The 18,430-nt window shown below is 33.5% G+C and overlaps 1 protein-coding gene across 10 annotated transcripts in view; it reads left to right on the top strand.

Annotated features, from left to right (window-relative positions):
• The window catches only part of LOC114880821 (AMP deaminase 2), a 62,219-nt gene that overhangs the window by 35,563 nt on the left and 8,226 nt on the right, over positions 1-18,430 (top strand). For all 10 annotated transcript variants that reach the window (XM_046285052.1, XM_046285054.1, XM_046285055.1 and 7 more), the window contains one exon: positions 7,299-7,452. In XM_046285052.1, coding sequence (XP_046141008.1) covers positions 7,299-7,452 — 154 coding nt within the window. The remainder of the gene's footprint in view (positions 1-7,298; positions 7,453-18,430) is intronic.

The raw sequence follows: 18,430 nt of genomic DNA on the forward strand, positions 1-18,430 counted from the left end.
TAAATCCTGTCACATTGTCCCTTTTATTCTACCCACATTGTCCACCAGTTTCTTCTTACGTATATGTATATTTCATCTGGCGCCTATGTTCTCTTTATTGAAGTCAATCAAGTAACATGCGACGCAGCTTCCTTAATGAGAGTTCAGTTTATAATAAAAATATAACATTATTAATTGTATTTTTTTTTGCCCACAAATTTTTTTAACATATTGTTAAGATGTTTTTGGTTAAAATTATATACGATATAATTTGGATCATATTTACTTATTTTATGTACAAGGGAACATCCCCAATGCTAATTTCTTTTTATTCGTTCATATAGCCCAAACTATGTCATGTTTGGTTTCATTTTAATCAAAAAAATTGTACCAATATGTTAGAATAATTTGCATGCAAAAAAATCTAAAAATAAGAAAGTTAAACTGTAGTTTTTGGGTAGTTGTAACGTTGGGTATTTGTGTTATTACACCGATAGGCTGACACTTTTTCTCGGCTTCCACGATTCTTATGCCATCCTTCTTTTTTACGACTTGTCGCCGGAGATCAAAAGCCGCTGTAGGCTCAAGAAATATTATAGCATCTGTTCTACCTATGTTATCCATTTTCGCTTCCCAGCTTACGGACAATGTGAGAGGCTTTACTGTAGTTTGTTTTTCTATAATTACATTAATGCCTTATTGAAAGTTGTGGATTTACATATCGTAGTACATACTTACTGGGAACTTTTATTTTAATGTCGTTCTTTGCTTGTGTACTGCCCTTTTAATTAATTGATGATCAATAGTTTAATACTTATGCTTAAAGGAAAATGCGAAACAAAAAAAAGAATAAATGTAAATTATCAAATTTTTGGGGTAAATATTTAGAATAAGGGAGCCACCTCCGATTTCGATCACCTTGAAATATGTTGTCAAGGTCGTCATTCTGAGCAACTTTTTCCTATACATATGATAGTCGGACTCTTTTAGTTTTCGAGATGTTTGAGAAAATAGTTATCTTAAGGCTACATAAACTTTCGACAGCATTTTGCGTTCAATAGAGTGCCTTGTGTGTACAGTACATATATCTGGTGTCTGTTTCTTACTAAAGTCGTTGACTCAATGTCCAAAGTTATAAGTGCACTTGACATTTAGCATTTGTCTTTATTAAGCTTATACCGACATACTAAGGAAAAAGTCTGGGACCGGTGAAATATCTCGAAAACAAAGCATTTTAGGAAAAAATATTTGATACATAAGTTGTAGGGTTTCAATAGATGCATCAAACGGTGTTACGTATTTGACCTTGAGCGTAAGTATGGAGGAGCTATCAAGGTCAAGTTAAAAATTTTAAACCGAAACCCCCACTTTTTATTCAATATTCTTGGAGCTGACATCGAGAGCTTTTCAAAACACTTCCATGAGCTTCTTTCGGTTGAGTACTTTTCGAAATATGAGTCGATAAAATTCAAATACCATCGGCATTAGCAGTAGCCAAGGTGTACCGCGTGGAGGTTGTCAAGCAGTAGAAGGGAGGCAATTCGAACATCTGCTATAACGATTACCAAATACGTGCACATGCACACACACAATGAGGTATCAACCCGATCGTGCAACCTCGACGCGGTACACCTTGGCTACTGCTAATGCCGACGGTACTTGAACTTTATCGACTCATATCTCGAAAAGTACTCAACCGAAAGAAGCTCATGCAAGTATTTTGAAAAGCTCTCGATGTCAGCTACAAGAATATTAAATTAAAAGTGGAGGTTTCCATTAAAAATTTTTTACTTGATCTTGATAGCTCCTCCATACTTACGCTCAAGGTCAAATACGTACCACCGTTTGATGCATCTATTGAAACTCTATAATTTATGTATGAAATATTTTTTCCTAAAATGTCATGTTTTCGAGATATTTCACCGGTTCCGGACTTTTTCCTCACCCTGTATACTATCCGTTCATTAATCCCCACATGTGTTTTCGAAGTACTTAAGTCCGTCCCAAAGGGGTTTGGGATTATTGTCGCCGTGGGGGCGGGAGGGTTTGGGGGGCTAAGCCCCCCAAAACAATAGAAGAGATCCTAGTTGCAATTTATTCACTCTTGGAAATATTGACAGTGAAGCGCGTTATTCTTTCAAATATCTCGAAAACTAAAAGAGACCGACTATCATATGTATAGGAAAAAGTTATTCTGAATGACGACCTTGACAACATATTTCAAGGTGATCGAAATCGGAGGTGGCTCCCTTATTCTAAATATTTACCAAAAATCATTTTGTACAAAGAACTAGGATAACCTAAATTAAAAACGCAGTATTATAAATAATATTCCGGTTCACTGATAATTTGATTTTATTGTTGGCTTAATAAATTTTTATAGATTACGCATTTTTTTCGTCTTATCAATACAGACGTTTCTATAATTCATATTATGATTCTAATGAAACATGTAATAAACAAACGTGTTAAGAAAAAAGGTTCGGGGCTTTAAAAATAACTAACACTCGGAACATAGAGAAAAGAAGAGTTTACGAGAAATTCATTCGAATATCAATTCGTCGAAAATTCTTTTCAAATAACTAATGTCTTCTAACCTGATCGAGAAATCTAGAAATAAAGTGATGCTTTTATAATTACCGACGAATTTTGAGAAAAGAATGTTTTAAAATTTTGATCAAAAATATTATATGCATGTATTTAAAAGTTTTGATGAATTATTTTCAATAAATTACCATTCGAATATTCGTTTTTGATTACTTATTTTTCGATAAACTGCTTTCAGTCAATTTTCCGAAAGACACGAAGAGAAGTTCTGGTAGGTACGTGTGGATCGAAGAATCAAAATTCCGCGACTTTGCCATATCCGGATTGTCGTCTTATGATGACACCCGTTTGACACCCGTGTCAAGACAAGCGGCTTATTCGATTTTAGTGCTCTTGCGTCTCATGTTAATTTCAAATTTTACATAACTTACCTCTACGCTTCTTATCACCTCTTTAAAAAATTCGCGACATTATACTGACTATTGAACAGTTATTTTGTATTCTTTGATATAATTCATCTGCACCAAGGATTCTCAACCTTCTCATAAACGCATATGCCCGAAATTAAAATTCAAGAATTTCGACAGCATCGTAGAAAAGTATGTTCTGCACATAAAAATTGAAGAGATATTGTACACTTAATTACATTGCTGACACAGTTTTTTCTTTGTTTCTGAATTAAATATAAATTAACATGTGCGTCGTACCCTATATTGCCGAAATTATCCATGTACAGTGGTACCTCGGTATACGCCTGCTTTGGAATATGTCAAATTCAGAATACGTTCTGTTTGGACGTGATCAAATTTTGCTTGGTATACGACTTCTGTTCAGTATACGGCATACATTTTTTCTGTGAATTTTGCGTCATTTTTAAATAATTATTTCAGAGGAACAATTAAATTAATAATCAATTATATTTGGAATTGATGTATTATTAACTGACTGATCATACAAGCAAGGATATCAAATAACCAACTATAACCGCAAAACACGAGGCAATAAAATTTATTCCATTTGGTTTGTTAATTTAGAATCTATTAGATTACATTTATATTTTACAAATTAATTATGTTAAATAAACTAGTGAATATTTTTTATAAACTTCTAGGAAATCGTTTAAATGCTGTTCATGATGTAGGATGTAAGTTGAGAATGTTTGGACCGAGCGATAGTTGGACTGACCGAAGTGTAAACGAAGAGTGTTTGGACCGAGTGACAGTTTCTACAAATCGAGATGCATGCATGGTAAGAATGATATCGTGATCAAAAGTCAGCGCGTGGCAAGAGTGTGTGAATGCGTGTACGAATCGATGATCGAATGTAACCGTGTGTAAGGAGGTATGAAAGACGGGAGTGAAGCGAAATTAGGGCTTTTGCTTTTCTTTCCCCTGTAAGAGCAAATGTCAAGGAGTAAAATAAAGAAATACATAGCAAAATAAAGAACTACTTATATAATATCCCCTACAATGACATAAACAGTGTTTAAATTATTTTACAACCCCATTAATGTAGGTATAATATCAATAGTTTCTTTTTTACATGAGAACGGATTAATCATTTTTACATTACTTCTCATGGGAAAGGTTGGTTTGGTATACGTCCTATTCGGTATAAGTCCATACATCAGGAACGGATTAAGGTCGTATACCGAGGTACCACTATACTACCTAGCAGGCTCACGGGTACCATTAGTGGTACTTAGTACTTAAGTACTTATGTGCACTAATAGCTGAGAACTGCTGATTTATATCATTATTGGTTAAAAATGCACTATATTCTTAACAAGTCTCTATTAAAAAAAAAAATTTAGCCTAACGAGGGGAACTACCCAAGTGTTACGCTCACTTCTTAACACTAGAACTATCAAATCAATAAAAATGACTGGATTCAAGTTTCTTATTTTAATTTATAAATTTTAACGAGGTATTTTTGCTGATATGTATGTTGGCTATTGTCGAGATAAAGAATGGATGTATATATTAAATTATATTTCATCCCTTATCTATTTAATTAAACATCGGTAGTTCTAGTGTTAATGAAACTCTGCCAGCTTGTTGAGCTCGTCGAGCTGATCACGGCTATACTCCATTTTGGGGGCAGACAGCTAGTGTCTAACAATTAAAGTTAGTTACTCCTTACATTCTGAAGTATAACAAACTCACACCTGGAAACGGTTAGCTCTGCGGTTAAACACATGACTCACAATCTAAAGGTCCATCGTTCAAATCCTTGGTTTTTAATTTTTTTTTTAATGGTAGTTAATAAGTGAGCGTAACACTTGGATAGTTCCCCTCGTAAGAAATTGAATGGACATCACCAAAAATTCTATTTAAACATTGTTGAATACTGACAATGAGTGTAACCATAGTTCGTAATCCCGTCAACAGAATTGTCAAATAATTGTCAGTCGTAACATTGTTCTTCAATTGACTCTGTTTTATGAAAGCGTTGATAAAGTTCCTTCAAGTGTGCATAAAACAGTGTATTTCTACTGCTATGAATGTACATTTCAATCGTTTGATAGTTACAGTACATAATACGACGCTAGAAGACCTTTAGACGATCAATACGTATTGTCAGTATTTCAGTACTGTCAACCTTATGGAAAGAGTGAGGGAAAAAATCGATGTATTGCTAATATTTCTAATATTCACGAGATGATTTGTTGAAAATCAAAACATTTTTAGTATTGACAAAGTACTGACTATAAATATTGATCACCTGACAATTATCGTTACAGAATACAGTAGTCCCTCGTTTTACGGGGTACTCTTTGTCCGCAAATTTCCTTTTACACGAAAAAAAATAGTTCCGTTCTTCTTCGTTGATGCGGTATTTTTCAAACATCGCCAGTTTTACACAGTTTTTACAAGAAACATATGTACATATGTTAAGACGGTACAGTTTCTTCTCAACTGAAATAGCCTTTCGCGTAACTGTAGGTATCTGAGTTCGCAGTAGCTGATCTTGCTAAATTCAATAGTTTTTCAAAATATGTGTTATTCATACGAAAATAATTTTACAAATATTTTGAAATGAATATACCAATTACATCTAATATTAAATTTACGGGGAAAAATCGTTACTTAAAAATCACTCCCGTACTTGTTTTTACTGTAATTTGTTTTCATCGATAATGTTAAAATAAAAGCTGCACAACCTTTCATTTCTTTAAACATCATTGAATGCCAACTCATCACTAAATGTATTATCAGTAAATAATATTGAATGCATAAGGCAGTTGCAGTTTATCGATAAATATGAACAATATTGATAATATACATATTTTGATTGTCTGAATCTCAAAAATCTGTATTCAACAATTGCCTTGTATAATGTAATAGTAATCCCATGTTATAAAGCATATACAGGCTGGGCTACCTTATAACAGACCACCTGAATAATTCGTTCATTTTTAATTATAGGAAAAAATACATAAAACAATTTTGTTTCGTTTGGATGGTGGCATAATTTAATATTAATAGTTTTTTTAAGGGGTAGGGCGTACAGGAGATATGAAGGTTAACTTTGTTTTTTCAAACGCATAGTTTTGTTTACAATAGATCAATTCTTTGAAAAATTCTACGTAAAAGACTAATAAATGAATATTAGTTCATAAGATATTTTAACTTTAATAGAGGATTTTTAATAGAGAAGTTTGAAATATCATATCGCTAGAAATTGTTAAAGTTATTGACTTTGTTCTAAAGAATTGTACCTGTGCAGAAATGAATATACATACAGTTCCGTTTATAAAAATAAGTACATTGAACAGGTTCATATTATTTATGCATCTGCACCTATAAAAAACTGTTAACCTCAGATTATGTCCCACGCTGTATAGGGTGTCTCTAGCCACTTGTCCAATCTTAATTATTTGATATGTACAGGGTGTCCCGGACCTCGCGTAACACCCGAAAATGGAGGTGTTTACCAAAATGTTCCTTTACCAAAATGTTGGTTGACGCTTCGTTTTTGAATTATTAACGAAAAACACTGGCCAATGAGAGCGCGCGTTGAACTACGAGATCGTTGGCTCTCAACTGCGCTCGGTCGTGGTCGTGAACAAACGCATTACATAGCACAGCGTGGGCATTGAGAGAAGCGTGCGACAAATGTTACAGTGTGGAATTAGTCGCACGCTTCCCTCGATACCCACGTTGTGTCAATGCGTCTGTTCACAACCACGATCGAGCACGGTTGAGAGCCAACGCTCTCGCATAGATCGCGCGCTCTCATTGGCCAGTGTTTTTCGTTAATAATTAAAAAACGAAGCTTCAACCAACATTTTAGTAAAGGAAAAATTTGTTCAGAATCATCTTAGCAACCCCCCATTTCTAGGTATTACAGGAGTTATGAGACACCCTGTATAGGTTTTATAGGAGTCAACCTATGAAAGTAAAGGTCATATATACAATATATTTCAAGATTTTTACAGTTACTTATATTTTTCTTTGCAATATTCTGAGTAAAAAAATATTAAGATACAAGTTATTTTCAAGTTTAAACAAAGATCATTGTGAAACCTTTGAAGAACTGTTTATAACTCTAATAACAATAACTATGCAACTTATGTTTATTGGAACTTTTTCTCTCTAATTCACGAGTATCTACATATTATCTCTACCTTTAAAACCTTGAACTCTTTTTCTTAACAAGTTTTTCTTAAACGAATTTCTGAATAAGTTACCTTAATGTTAGCCATTTTATTTACATATAAATTTTTACTTTGTTAGGAGTAAAGAACTGTATTTGAAATATTCTTTCAGAGCTGCCAAAGATTTAGAGGAACGTCGTAGCCATTATGAACCTTCGCTTGGACCCGGTGTACCAGATGAAATTGATCATCTTCTTAACTTCGATGACAATGATTTGGTACCACATTTTCAGAGGGTCTCCATATCGGGAGAAGATACGTCTGGGGTATGTCAAAGTATAACATTATAATATATGTACTAATTTTTTAATTTATAAAATTTTTCATTCGATTTCTGAATAATAGTTTTCAGCCAATATACGAATTAATAAATATTCAAAATGTACCGACTAGTAACTGATTAGACGACGAAAAGTCGATTGATTGATCTTGAATTCTGAGTATTACTGATAACTTGATAAAGCATAGAAAGAAAAATACAAATGTTTTTCTTTATCTTCATTAGTAATTAGGGCTGCTCCTAGCATCATACAACCGGAGCACTTTCTTTCGCATAAATCGTAAATATTTACAATTTGCGACTTATAATTGGGCATTTGGCAAACATTAATCAAATTAAGTATTAGTAGTTGAATTGTTATTTACGATTGAAATCGAATCAGCATAATTGCAGAACAAAAAAAAAGCATACAAACAAGACGTAATAGAGTTATAAAAGCATAACAAGTGGTGTTTGACTAGTCGGTTTCTTGGGGTCCGATTAATCAGCTATTCGATTAGTTGGCTAAAACCCTAATTACTAATCACTAGGTGGTAAATTTCTAATAAATATTAAGCCTTTGGTTATACCATAGTGTTTAAGTCCGCTCGTATTGAATCGTATGGTGTAGCGTTGGAAAGCTTATGAATAGGAAAATCGAACGCTGTGATCACAGCTACCGCAAGTGGTCTTCTCAGAAAATACAAGTCAATTTAAACAATCGTCGATCTTACATATATACATATGTGTATATATGTATATACACATATCCCCTAGTACCGGACGGCATGCGGCACCTAGTATCGGACATTAGCTATATCTAAAAGAACTGAAATCTGACAAAATTGTTTCAACTGTCAAAACAAAGGAGAGGATAAAATAAACGTTTGACGGTTGAAACAATTTTGTCACATTTCAGGTCTTTTAGATATAGCTAATGTCCGATATGTATATACATACTAGGTGCCGTTCGGTACAGAACTCCCCCTATATTCTTTTAGCGACATGCTATACATATGTATGTACTTACAGTCATTCACAGTGAAAATCGTCCACCCGCAACGGGGCGTATATTAGTCTAAATAAAACAATAAACACAAATATAAAATAATTTTTAACAAAAAATACAACTGACTTCGAAATGCACTAAAAAGTATGAAATAATTTCTATTTCATTTATACAAATACCTAACAGCTATTAATAGTAAAACCTATTTACTCGTTAAATAGTATACTAAATACATTTCAACCCTTTTGGAGGCGGTTTCGTTCCGATTGGTCCATCCATCTCGGAGTAATCGGTGAACACACACAGAAAAAAAAATAATAAAAAAAAAACATATATTGATCGAATTGAGTAACCTCCTCCTTTTTCGAAGTCGGTTAAAAATATAATGATTGCGCATATTAAATTGTTCTACATAAATAATTAATACATAATATAATCTAAAAACAAAAGATTCTGTTGAATAATAATCGAGATATGGCATTCCAAATAGAATCACGTCCGAAATGAACCTTACAAGTGAAAATCGTCCACCTACAACAAGGTTTGATAAATTGCAATAATTTGTTGTATACCGAATCATTCATTATCGTACTTATTAGATAGTCCGGCTTTCTCATCATATTATCATATACCGAATTATTTACTATTGTACTTATTGTTAGATAGTCCGGCTTTCTCATTGTATTACAGTGGGTGATCATATTATTATGAATAGTTCGAAATTACCACTTATTTGAAGTTTAATCGAGAATGGAATTGAAAATACACTTAAAATGGTATCCCTTTTTATTGCAAAAAACTTACTGTTACATTTTTATTATTGTTATATTGCTATATTTTACAACTTTTATAATTTAAAACGCATGTAATGTTAATATTTGGTTACGCTACCCTTGGCATCTATAATTGCCTGAATACGTCTCGGCATGCTTTCCATATTTTTTCGGCAATTTTCTACCATTTCTGGGTCGTGATACCATACGAATATAATTTTGCCAATCAGATGTTGTTTGTTAGTTATTGTCTCTGATGCAATGTGACGCTTTAATAATTCCCATAGATTTTCTATTGGCTTCATATCTGGTAAGTTTCCAGGCCACGGTAAAACTTGAATTTTTTTATTAGTTAGGTAGACTGTTACGGTTTTTGCTGGAAAGAGTATATTTCACTTTTAAGGAATACATAATAGCATTGGAAAAATAAAATATATAAGTTTTCCATCTGTTCATAATAATTTTATCACCCACTGTACACCTAAGTCAACCTTCAATAACAAACACCCAAAGTTCATCCTTCTATTCCTAATGATTCATCCGAACTAGTCATCTCCGAACCTTGACCTGATGATCTCATCCCTTACCGACCACTGGACTTGCAATAACTCCCACCTTCCTATTTTTCCGATTCTATAAAATACCCAACACTTTTTCTTCCGGATCAGATTTTTCTGAACCATCTTAGGAACTAGAGTCTACATTTGTAACGACGAATTTTGTACCTAAACTTCGCTTGTATTTCATGTTGTAATTGAAATAAATAAATATCGCGAGTGGAATACAACAAGTTATTTGATCTTGTAATTTTTAATGAGTGATTCTTATAGATTTTTGTTTGCTGAATCCGAATCTCTAAACCATTTTTATCTAACTTTTATAGTTTTCGAGATAATCAATCTTAAACACAAATTGCATATATTCAACATTGAAAATGCTTTATGCTTTTACAATTTTTTTTTTATCTCCAATGATCTTTACAAGGGGACATTCGGTAAATCGTTATATCGGCATTACACTAACGGAGACAAATAGCGGACGTAAACAGTAAAGTGAAAAAATTGTAAGTCGCTCTTCTCTAAACTTAGCATAAACTAGTTACAATGTTGTTCATATCGGGTGTGGATATGTTCATTTTGTCTTCTTATATTATTACGTCACAATAAATACAATAAATTGATTACGTTCATTCTGTGTAACAGTATACATATGTATATCCTATTTTAAATTTCTAGTAAAAGAAACCTTAAGAAGTTTCTTACGCAAGAAACCTTTGTTAGCTATCATCATCCCCACCAAGTTATCCAAAGTTCGTGATTATTATGGCATACTTTTATAAGAAAATTTATATTATCACTTACAAATAGCATAATTCCTTTTATTTCTGAAGTTCAGTATATAAGATGATCAAAAAGTGCTCGACAACTTTGATTCGAGACAAAAAAGGAACACTAAAAGATATCAAGATTTTATTAAAAAAAAATTTAATTTGCCGCTCGAAAATTTAATTTAAGAGCTTTACAAAGTGTTTGCTCTGAGAAGTAACAGAATGCTGATAAATAAAGTTTTAATAAACTTTTATTATAGAAAGTCGCACGAAATGAAAAATTCAACAAAAGCACGGAGACGCATTATAATGAATTATGCAGTGCGTTCTGCATAGCCAGCTCTAACACAACAAAGCAAGAGCATGACTTACCAACTACATACTTAGGGACTAAATAAACTAGATATAGCCGAGGGAAATTTAAACGTATTACTCTAACACATTGCTTATTGAAAAGTTATTAATAATAAAAGATTGAAACATGTACCGTTAGTTTTCTAAAAATCTAAGTTTTCTCCGCATGAAGTGCTGCCACGTTAGTTAAATATTCTAGTATTGAAACCGATAAATAGGCTTCGCACCCCCACCTCTAAAAAACTAACCTAACCTAACTTAACTTGATATCTATTTTATAATGATAATCATGAAAAATAAAAAAGGGGATAAGAGGCCGGGGAAGTGGGGGAGAGGGGCAAAGCCCCGATCCCTACACTCCCACCCCTAAAAACATACTGACTTAATGAAACCTAATCACAACCCCCTTTTTTGTCACGATTATGATTGCAAAATGAATATCAAGTTAAGTTAGGTTAAGTTAGATTAACACTTAAATGATCGGCATCTCAGCATTAAAACACTATAAATCTCGTGAGTGGTCGTTTAAGTGTTAAGTTAGGTTAATGTTTTTTAGAGACAGGGGTGCAGGGGTGGGGCGAAGAATATTTGTCAGATTTTTGGAAAAATAACGGTACATTTTTCAATCTTCCATTGTTAATAACTTTTTAATAAGCAATGATTGACGATTAAATTACAAGTAAAAATTACACAGGAAGTTGTTCTCTATAATATATGTCAAGGTCACGGTCATTGGAGTGGGGTCCCCTAAATGGAGAAAAAAGACAAAATGCCATTCTCGATGTTTGCTCATAACTTTCGTCCGTGTTGGTATTTTCTTTTCAAACTTCGTCTTATCTAAGATGTTATAAAATGAGATATAAAATCGTTCCCCCGCTCCATTTGTTTTTCAGCAATGACAGTTTATATTTTTCAAGATCGAATTTTGTTATGTTCCCGTAGATTCATTGCGAAGTTTTTTTTATGTATAATACCCTATAAATGACTCTGTAGAATGAGTTAGGTTTGAAACAAATTAGAAACTGCAAATACATACATACATTTAAAATGAAAATTAAGATATATACGGAGTATATACGGATTTTACTACTTAATAAGGACCTAAGCAGCTCATTGTTACAGACCCATAAACTACGTTCTTTTTATTGTTTTAATAATAAGCTGATACAATTGCGTTTTTCATTTCATCGAGTATGTATTGTGGTCGCATTTTGTTTCTTAGACTAAGATTACAGTGGTTTCGTATACGGACAAACTGGCATTCGGATGAGCTCAGTACGTCAAAACATGCCTATAGATTCTTATGAGCTCCGGCTCGGCTCCATTTACTACTAGCTGCCCATGCCTGATTTATAGCATTCAAATATTTCATTTATTACAACGTCAGTTGGCTTGAATACGCATTCAATGTAACACCATCCATAAAAGAAAATTGTGTCGCTTAATAATTGTAATTATTAATTAATAATTGTTCTCTATTATTTTTTGTAACTGACAGTTTTTAAATAATTGTTGAAAAACAACCTGTGCATCGATTGCAGTAAAAGTCTAAAAATATTTAAAACATGAAGTTTTTATTTCGTTATAAGAGTCGTGCTTTTGTAACTTTGTACAGAATTGCCTCGAAATAAACAAGTGGCTCGGGACCGAACAGTTGCTTATTTCGAAGCAGAGACCACTTGCTTATTTCGAAGCAGTACTGTACCGAGTGAATTATTGTACCCCTTTTCTATAATTAAAAGTGTTTCGAAGTATGGAAATTAATAGTAATTATTTGTTTGAAACAATTCATCAAACAAAGAAAGGCAACAAAATGCTTGATAGAAGCTATTGATATAGACATTATTACTTCAACTTTTCCACAATCTTCCAAGGAACGCGTTACTGTGGGTAATTATATTTATTATTATCTTTGTTGTAAGAAAGCGATTTATCTGAAAACCATCGTTTCAAAAAATTGATTTCAAGCAGCAGCAGTAGTAATCCTGGAAATAAAAGTTTGACATTCGATATGTTGGAGGAACCTGAGAGAGAAATTATTTCAATCGAAATGTTACGTAGTAATTTTTCTCAAAAAGAATGTATTATTTGTAATTGCAATGTAAGGAATATATTACGATTAGTCGTAAGAGTTAATACGTATCTTCTAAATAAAATTTGTACACACCTCCAAAGATATTTACATTGTTGAAAAATCATTATAAAAATAATATCATAGTTGAAGACGAATTTTCGAATATTAAAGTAGCATCCCTTATTCCTGACATACCAATTAATGATTTTAAAATTCTTTTTATACGAATGGAGAATAAAGCCAAATCTAATATCTTCAATCAATTTTGAGATGACACCGTCAGTGAAAAATTAAGATTACAATTAACTGATCTTGATCTTGTTATGCAATATATTTTCTCTTCAACTGAAAAAAAATAAGTAAAAAAAAAAAAGATTTAACACTTTTTTTGATCAGACTAAAAACTAGAATATCATGTCCTTTTGCATAAGGTCTTATTGTGACCTGGTTAGAAAATCTTCAGGAACTGACATTCTACCTAAATATATAGGCACGAAGAAGTTAAATAGAAACTTTTTGCTACAGCGACCGAATCCAATCGCAAGAAGTCGCGAAACGGATTACTTCTGATAACAGATGATACTTACGTATGTACGTCATCAAATAAGTACTAACAACTTGTTTGAAAGGAAGATTTAGAGAAAGATTTACATTTGTGTAAACATTTTAGTATATGTACTACAGATAGGTATATAACTGCTTTTTAGAGATCTTATAATTCTAACGTAAATATTGCGGCTGTAATAAAGATTTTTAGAAGTTACTTAGACCTCACGATATTTTTTTACAGGTTGACAGAGGTTTTCGAGATGCTATCGACTGTATAGAACTAAAAGATGTCAACGTTTTTATACCGATATTCCTTCCAAAAGACAAAAAACAATTAAGTTGTAGTGATGCCAATTATTCTAGAAAAATAATATAGGTTCTGGATTATATTAGAAGCTGTCCATGGTATTAAAAAAAAGTGGAAATAATTAGATCACGAAATACGTAATGAATCGTTAGTATATGCTTCATCATGTTTTCGGAGCATTATACATATGTATATGTTCAATAAGCGACTCTACAGATAAATACATTAAGAACGAATTCATTAAAGATTAATGAACAGTACAAATAAACATACTTTGAACATATATGTCGAAAAAAAGCAACTGTTAAAATAGCAAATCCAATCTTATAGATTAAATAAAATCGAAATAGATGATTTTCCTGCATTGTATGAAAGCGATATGATAAAATTCTGCTCGAATCCCTATCAATTTGTTACATCAGTTTCATATTTAGCGGAATATTTTTAGAATGGAACGTTTAATATAAAGATAGGGTTATCTGAACAGAACTTTTGAAGGCTAAAATATAATCTCGAGACAAAGAAACAACAAAAAATATTATGTATTTCTGAGAAACGATTCTGATAAAGATGGAATTGAATGAAATGGAATAGTTTGAATTCGGTTGGTTTTGTAAATGTCTAAATGGGTTAAGAATCTGTGGATTCTGCGTATCTACGTGTTGCTTCAATTGTAATTTTTCTAAGGAAGATGTAGAATAAATGAGTAGCTTTTCAACCCATCAAGGAATTGAATTCTTTATTTGAACATTGACATGTTGTAATAAATGAGGAATTCGGTTGGGTTCGTGAAGACGGGGTAACCTCAGATTGACCTGATTTTTTTTCCCCCTGGGATGGCGATTCCAACTGTGGTCATCCCATCTCTTAACTCCCACCCGCCGCTCCGGTAGAGGTCAAAAACTAAAATCATCTAAAAAGTGGTTTCTGCACTGATCTCAGTGAGCACATTAAGAAAAAAAAAAGTGAAAAAAAATATTAAAAAAATTTTTTTTTAAGTGAAAAAAAAATATTTAAAAAATGAAAAAAAATGAAAAAAATGTGAAAAAAATAAAGAAACCTAACCTAACCTAACCTAACGTAACTCCTCCCCTCTGCTCCCTTATATGGAGCGGTTTCGGTGCCTTGGCTCCGTTGACTGGTTAGGTTAGGTTTTTTTTTTCATTTTTAAATATTTTTTTTTCACTTTTTAAAAAATTTTTTAAATATTTTTTTTCACTTTTTTTTTCTTAATATGCTCACTGAGATCAATGCAGAAACAACTTTTTGGACGATTTTAGTTTTTGACCTCTACCGGGGCGGCGGGTGGGAGTTAAGAGATGGGATGACCACCGTTGGAATCGCCATCTCAAGGGCTATCTATGGTAAAAAAATCAGGTCGATCTGAGGTTACCCCGTTCAACCACAACTCAACCATGAATTCATTCACTCATATGAATTAATAAATATTCTGATTTTTACAATTTTTTTAAATTTCTTATGTCTGTATGTCTGTAAAAGTATGTATATGCAACTCCGATTTGATCATACTAGCTGGTTACCCGGGTTTTGCCCCCGGAGGACATATGTAATAAGACACGCAAATAGATGATAGCGTATATTTACATTTACGCCAATAGATTTCCGCATCACCTTTGAGGTTCTATTGTGAATGCATTTTTTTTAGTGGTTTCCCCAGTAGGCCTATTCCACTTGTATAGTCTGTTCGGCCTAATTTTCGATGAAACGTTGACTGTTTTACCGACGCGGAATTCGGAGTTCGGCCTCAACGCTTTGCTTCGGTATTAAATACATTATGACTCCAATAATCTTTCCTTTAATTGCAATAAACAATTTAAATTTAGCACAACTACCCAATGTCAGGCAAAATCCCAGTAATTATTAAAAGTCATGGTTGTGTATTAAGCGATGTATAAATCAAAATAAGAATGTGCAGATCAATATACATGTTCACACGAGCTTGCACTGTTCGCATTTTGTAATTTTGCTAAAATTAACTTACAATTAGTAAAAATTATAATTGAAATGTTCTACTATAATTGTAGTGTAACGATAGACTCTATCATCGACGCGTGCAAACACCAAAGGTGACTTTATTTTATTACAGTTTTCGGCAAACAAAGTTATACGGTTTTCCTCACGTGACGTGACATGCATGCATTCACGCTTTTTGGAGGGCCTCCTGGTTTTTTAGCGCGGACCTCCAAGAGTGCCGATCGGAAAAAATGCACGCACCAATCAGAGCCACTCTCGCGTCTAATTGGCGCGGCCCTAGCCGCGATTTCGCGCTCCGTACCGATCTCTAATGTCGAACCGTCACGATTCTTTTTTAACCGACTTCGAAAAGGAGGAGGTTACTCAATTCGATCAGTATGTATGTTTTTTTTTTTTTTTTTTTTTTTTTTTTGTGTGTGTTCACCGATTACTCCAAGATGAGTGTACCAATCGGAACGAAACCTTTTACATCTTGTAGGGTATGTCTTCCGGTTGGTCCCATTGAAAAAAAATTTTTCATTTTTTCATTGTTATTGTAAAATACAGGAAGTTTTTAATGTCAAAATTGGACGATTTCAATGAACTTTTAATATGTTGTCGGGGAAATGATTCTGAACAACTTTTTCATTATGCATAATTAACGGAAAGCTTTAGTTTCCGAGATATTCGTTAAAAACTATTGTTACTACTACATTGAATTCTACGTATGCCTACGTGTCTTTACCGGTGTATGAGTCAGCATGCAGTCGCCGATTCTCTACTGTTTCTTGTATACATGTATACTTTCCAAGGCATGAACCGATTGTGATGAAACCTTTCACATTTCCGCGATATCTCACTTGCAAAAATTTATGCAATTTGTTATTGTTAATAACTATTGTTATAACTTGTATGGAACTTGTTATCACTAAAAACTATCGTTGTTGCAATTAACCAATAAGAACGGTAAACCACCTTACGGCATCCTACAAATACTGCTCGTTCCACTAAAAAGTGTGAAATAAAATAATTTTTAACAAAAAATACAACCGACTTCGAAATGCACTAAAAAGTATGAAATAATTTCTACTTCATTTATACAAATACCCAACAGCTATTAATAAAACCTATCTACTCGTTAAATAGTATACTAAATACATTTCAACCTTTTCGGAGGCGGCGCAAAATTAAAAATACTCGAATATACGATGCTGTCAATAATGATTTGATAGGTTATCGACGCTTGAATCTTTCTAGTATAAGAAAAGTTTTTAATTTTGCGCCGCCTCCGAAAAGGTTGAAATGTATTTAGTATACTATTTAACGAGTAGATAGGTTTTATTAATAGCTGTTGGGTATTTGTATAAATGAAGTAGAAATTATTTCATACTTTTTAGTGCATTTCGAAGTCGGTTGTATTTTTTGTTAAAAATTATTTTATTTCACACTTTTTTTCTTCTAACGGAACCCCAACGCGCTGAGTATTTCCAAATCCTGTGGCATGCCCACGAATTTCTTTCGATCGCAACTGAGATCTCGCAGACAGCCTTCCGGCCACAGTACGAGCTAGCTCATCTGTGTCCGGTTCTTACCTCTCCCGAGCAGCTTGGGCTCTCGGTGCTATGGTAAGGGTCACCACTCCCGGGTAGTTTTGTACTCCCGGTATTACGGTGACATTTGCCACTCCCGAGCGGTTTTATACTTTCGGTGCTACGGCAAAACGCACGGCCACAGGTGTCCCTGTGCGCGTAAAGGCTTCTAGGCATGGGCGAACCCATGCACTACTGCATTGGATCCAGTCTCGAAGGGCCGTGTACACTGAGTTGCAATGAACTTGTCGCAGTGAAGTTGGCTCCAGATTTACTGACACATTCACGCCGCAGCGTCGGTGAACCGATCTCGCCATTGGCTCACCGACGCTGCGTGAATGCGTTAGTGAATTTGTAGCCAACTTCACTGCGACAAGTTCAATGCAACTCACAATCAGTGTACCACCCTGAAATTGCTTACTAGGTTTGGATAATTAAATATTCCTCTCTGTGGATTTTTTGTAGATAAACATTTATTCCAACGGATTCTATCCGTAACAATAATTACATTGTAAGTTACAGATACCTATGTATATGTACATATAATAGATAATAGATACTGAATATATCTCACTCTTAATTAGATTCAGGTCTACATTCATTTGCATATAGACAGGAAATACGAAGGGTTCTATAATTCATCCCTGAATCTAGATTTGCGCTTTTAGAAGATGATTAGAACAAAATCCTGAATTATATTTTTAATCATTTGTATGGATGACCTTCGTAAGCAAAAACCAAGTCGATATCTCGTCGGGCCTAAGAGATATTGACAAATCCGTGTAAATAGATTTTAACCCTTATTACACTCTTAAGGGTCGCATTTCTAAAAATCCCTTCTTAGTGGGTGCTTACGCCATAAGAGGAAAATACACTACCCGAATTTCATGTTTCTAGGTTCAGGGGTTTGGGCTGGAAGTTGATGACGCCGGGAATCTTCCGGGGGGGAATTCGCGGGGAATCCATGGGATCGTAACAAAATTCGACTCTATAAATTGCCATTACTGAAAAACAAAATGGGTGGGCGAA

This window comes from Osmia bicornis, chromosome 3, assembly GCF_907164935.1.
Source record: "Osmia bicornis bicornis chromosome 3, iOsmBic2.1, whole genome shotgun sequence".
Taxonomy (NCBI): Eukaryota; Metazoa; Arthropoda; class Insecta; order Hymenoptera; family Megachilidae; genus Osmia; species Osmia bicornis.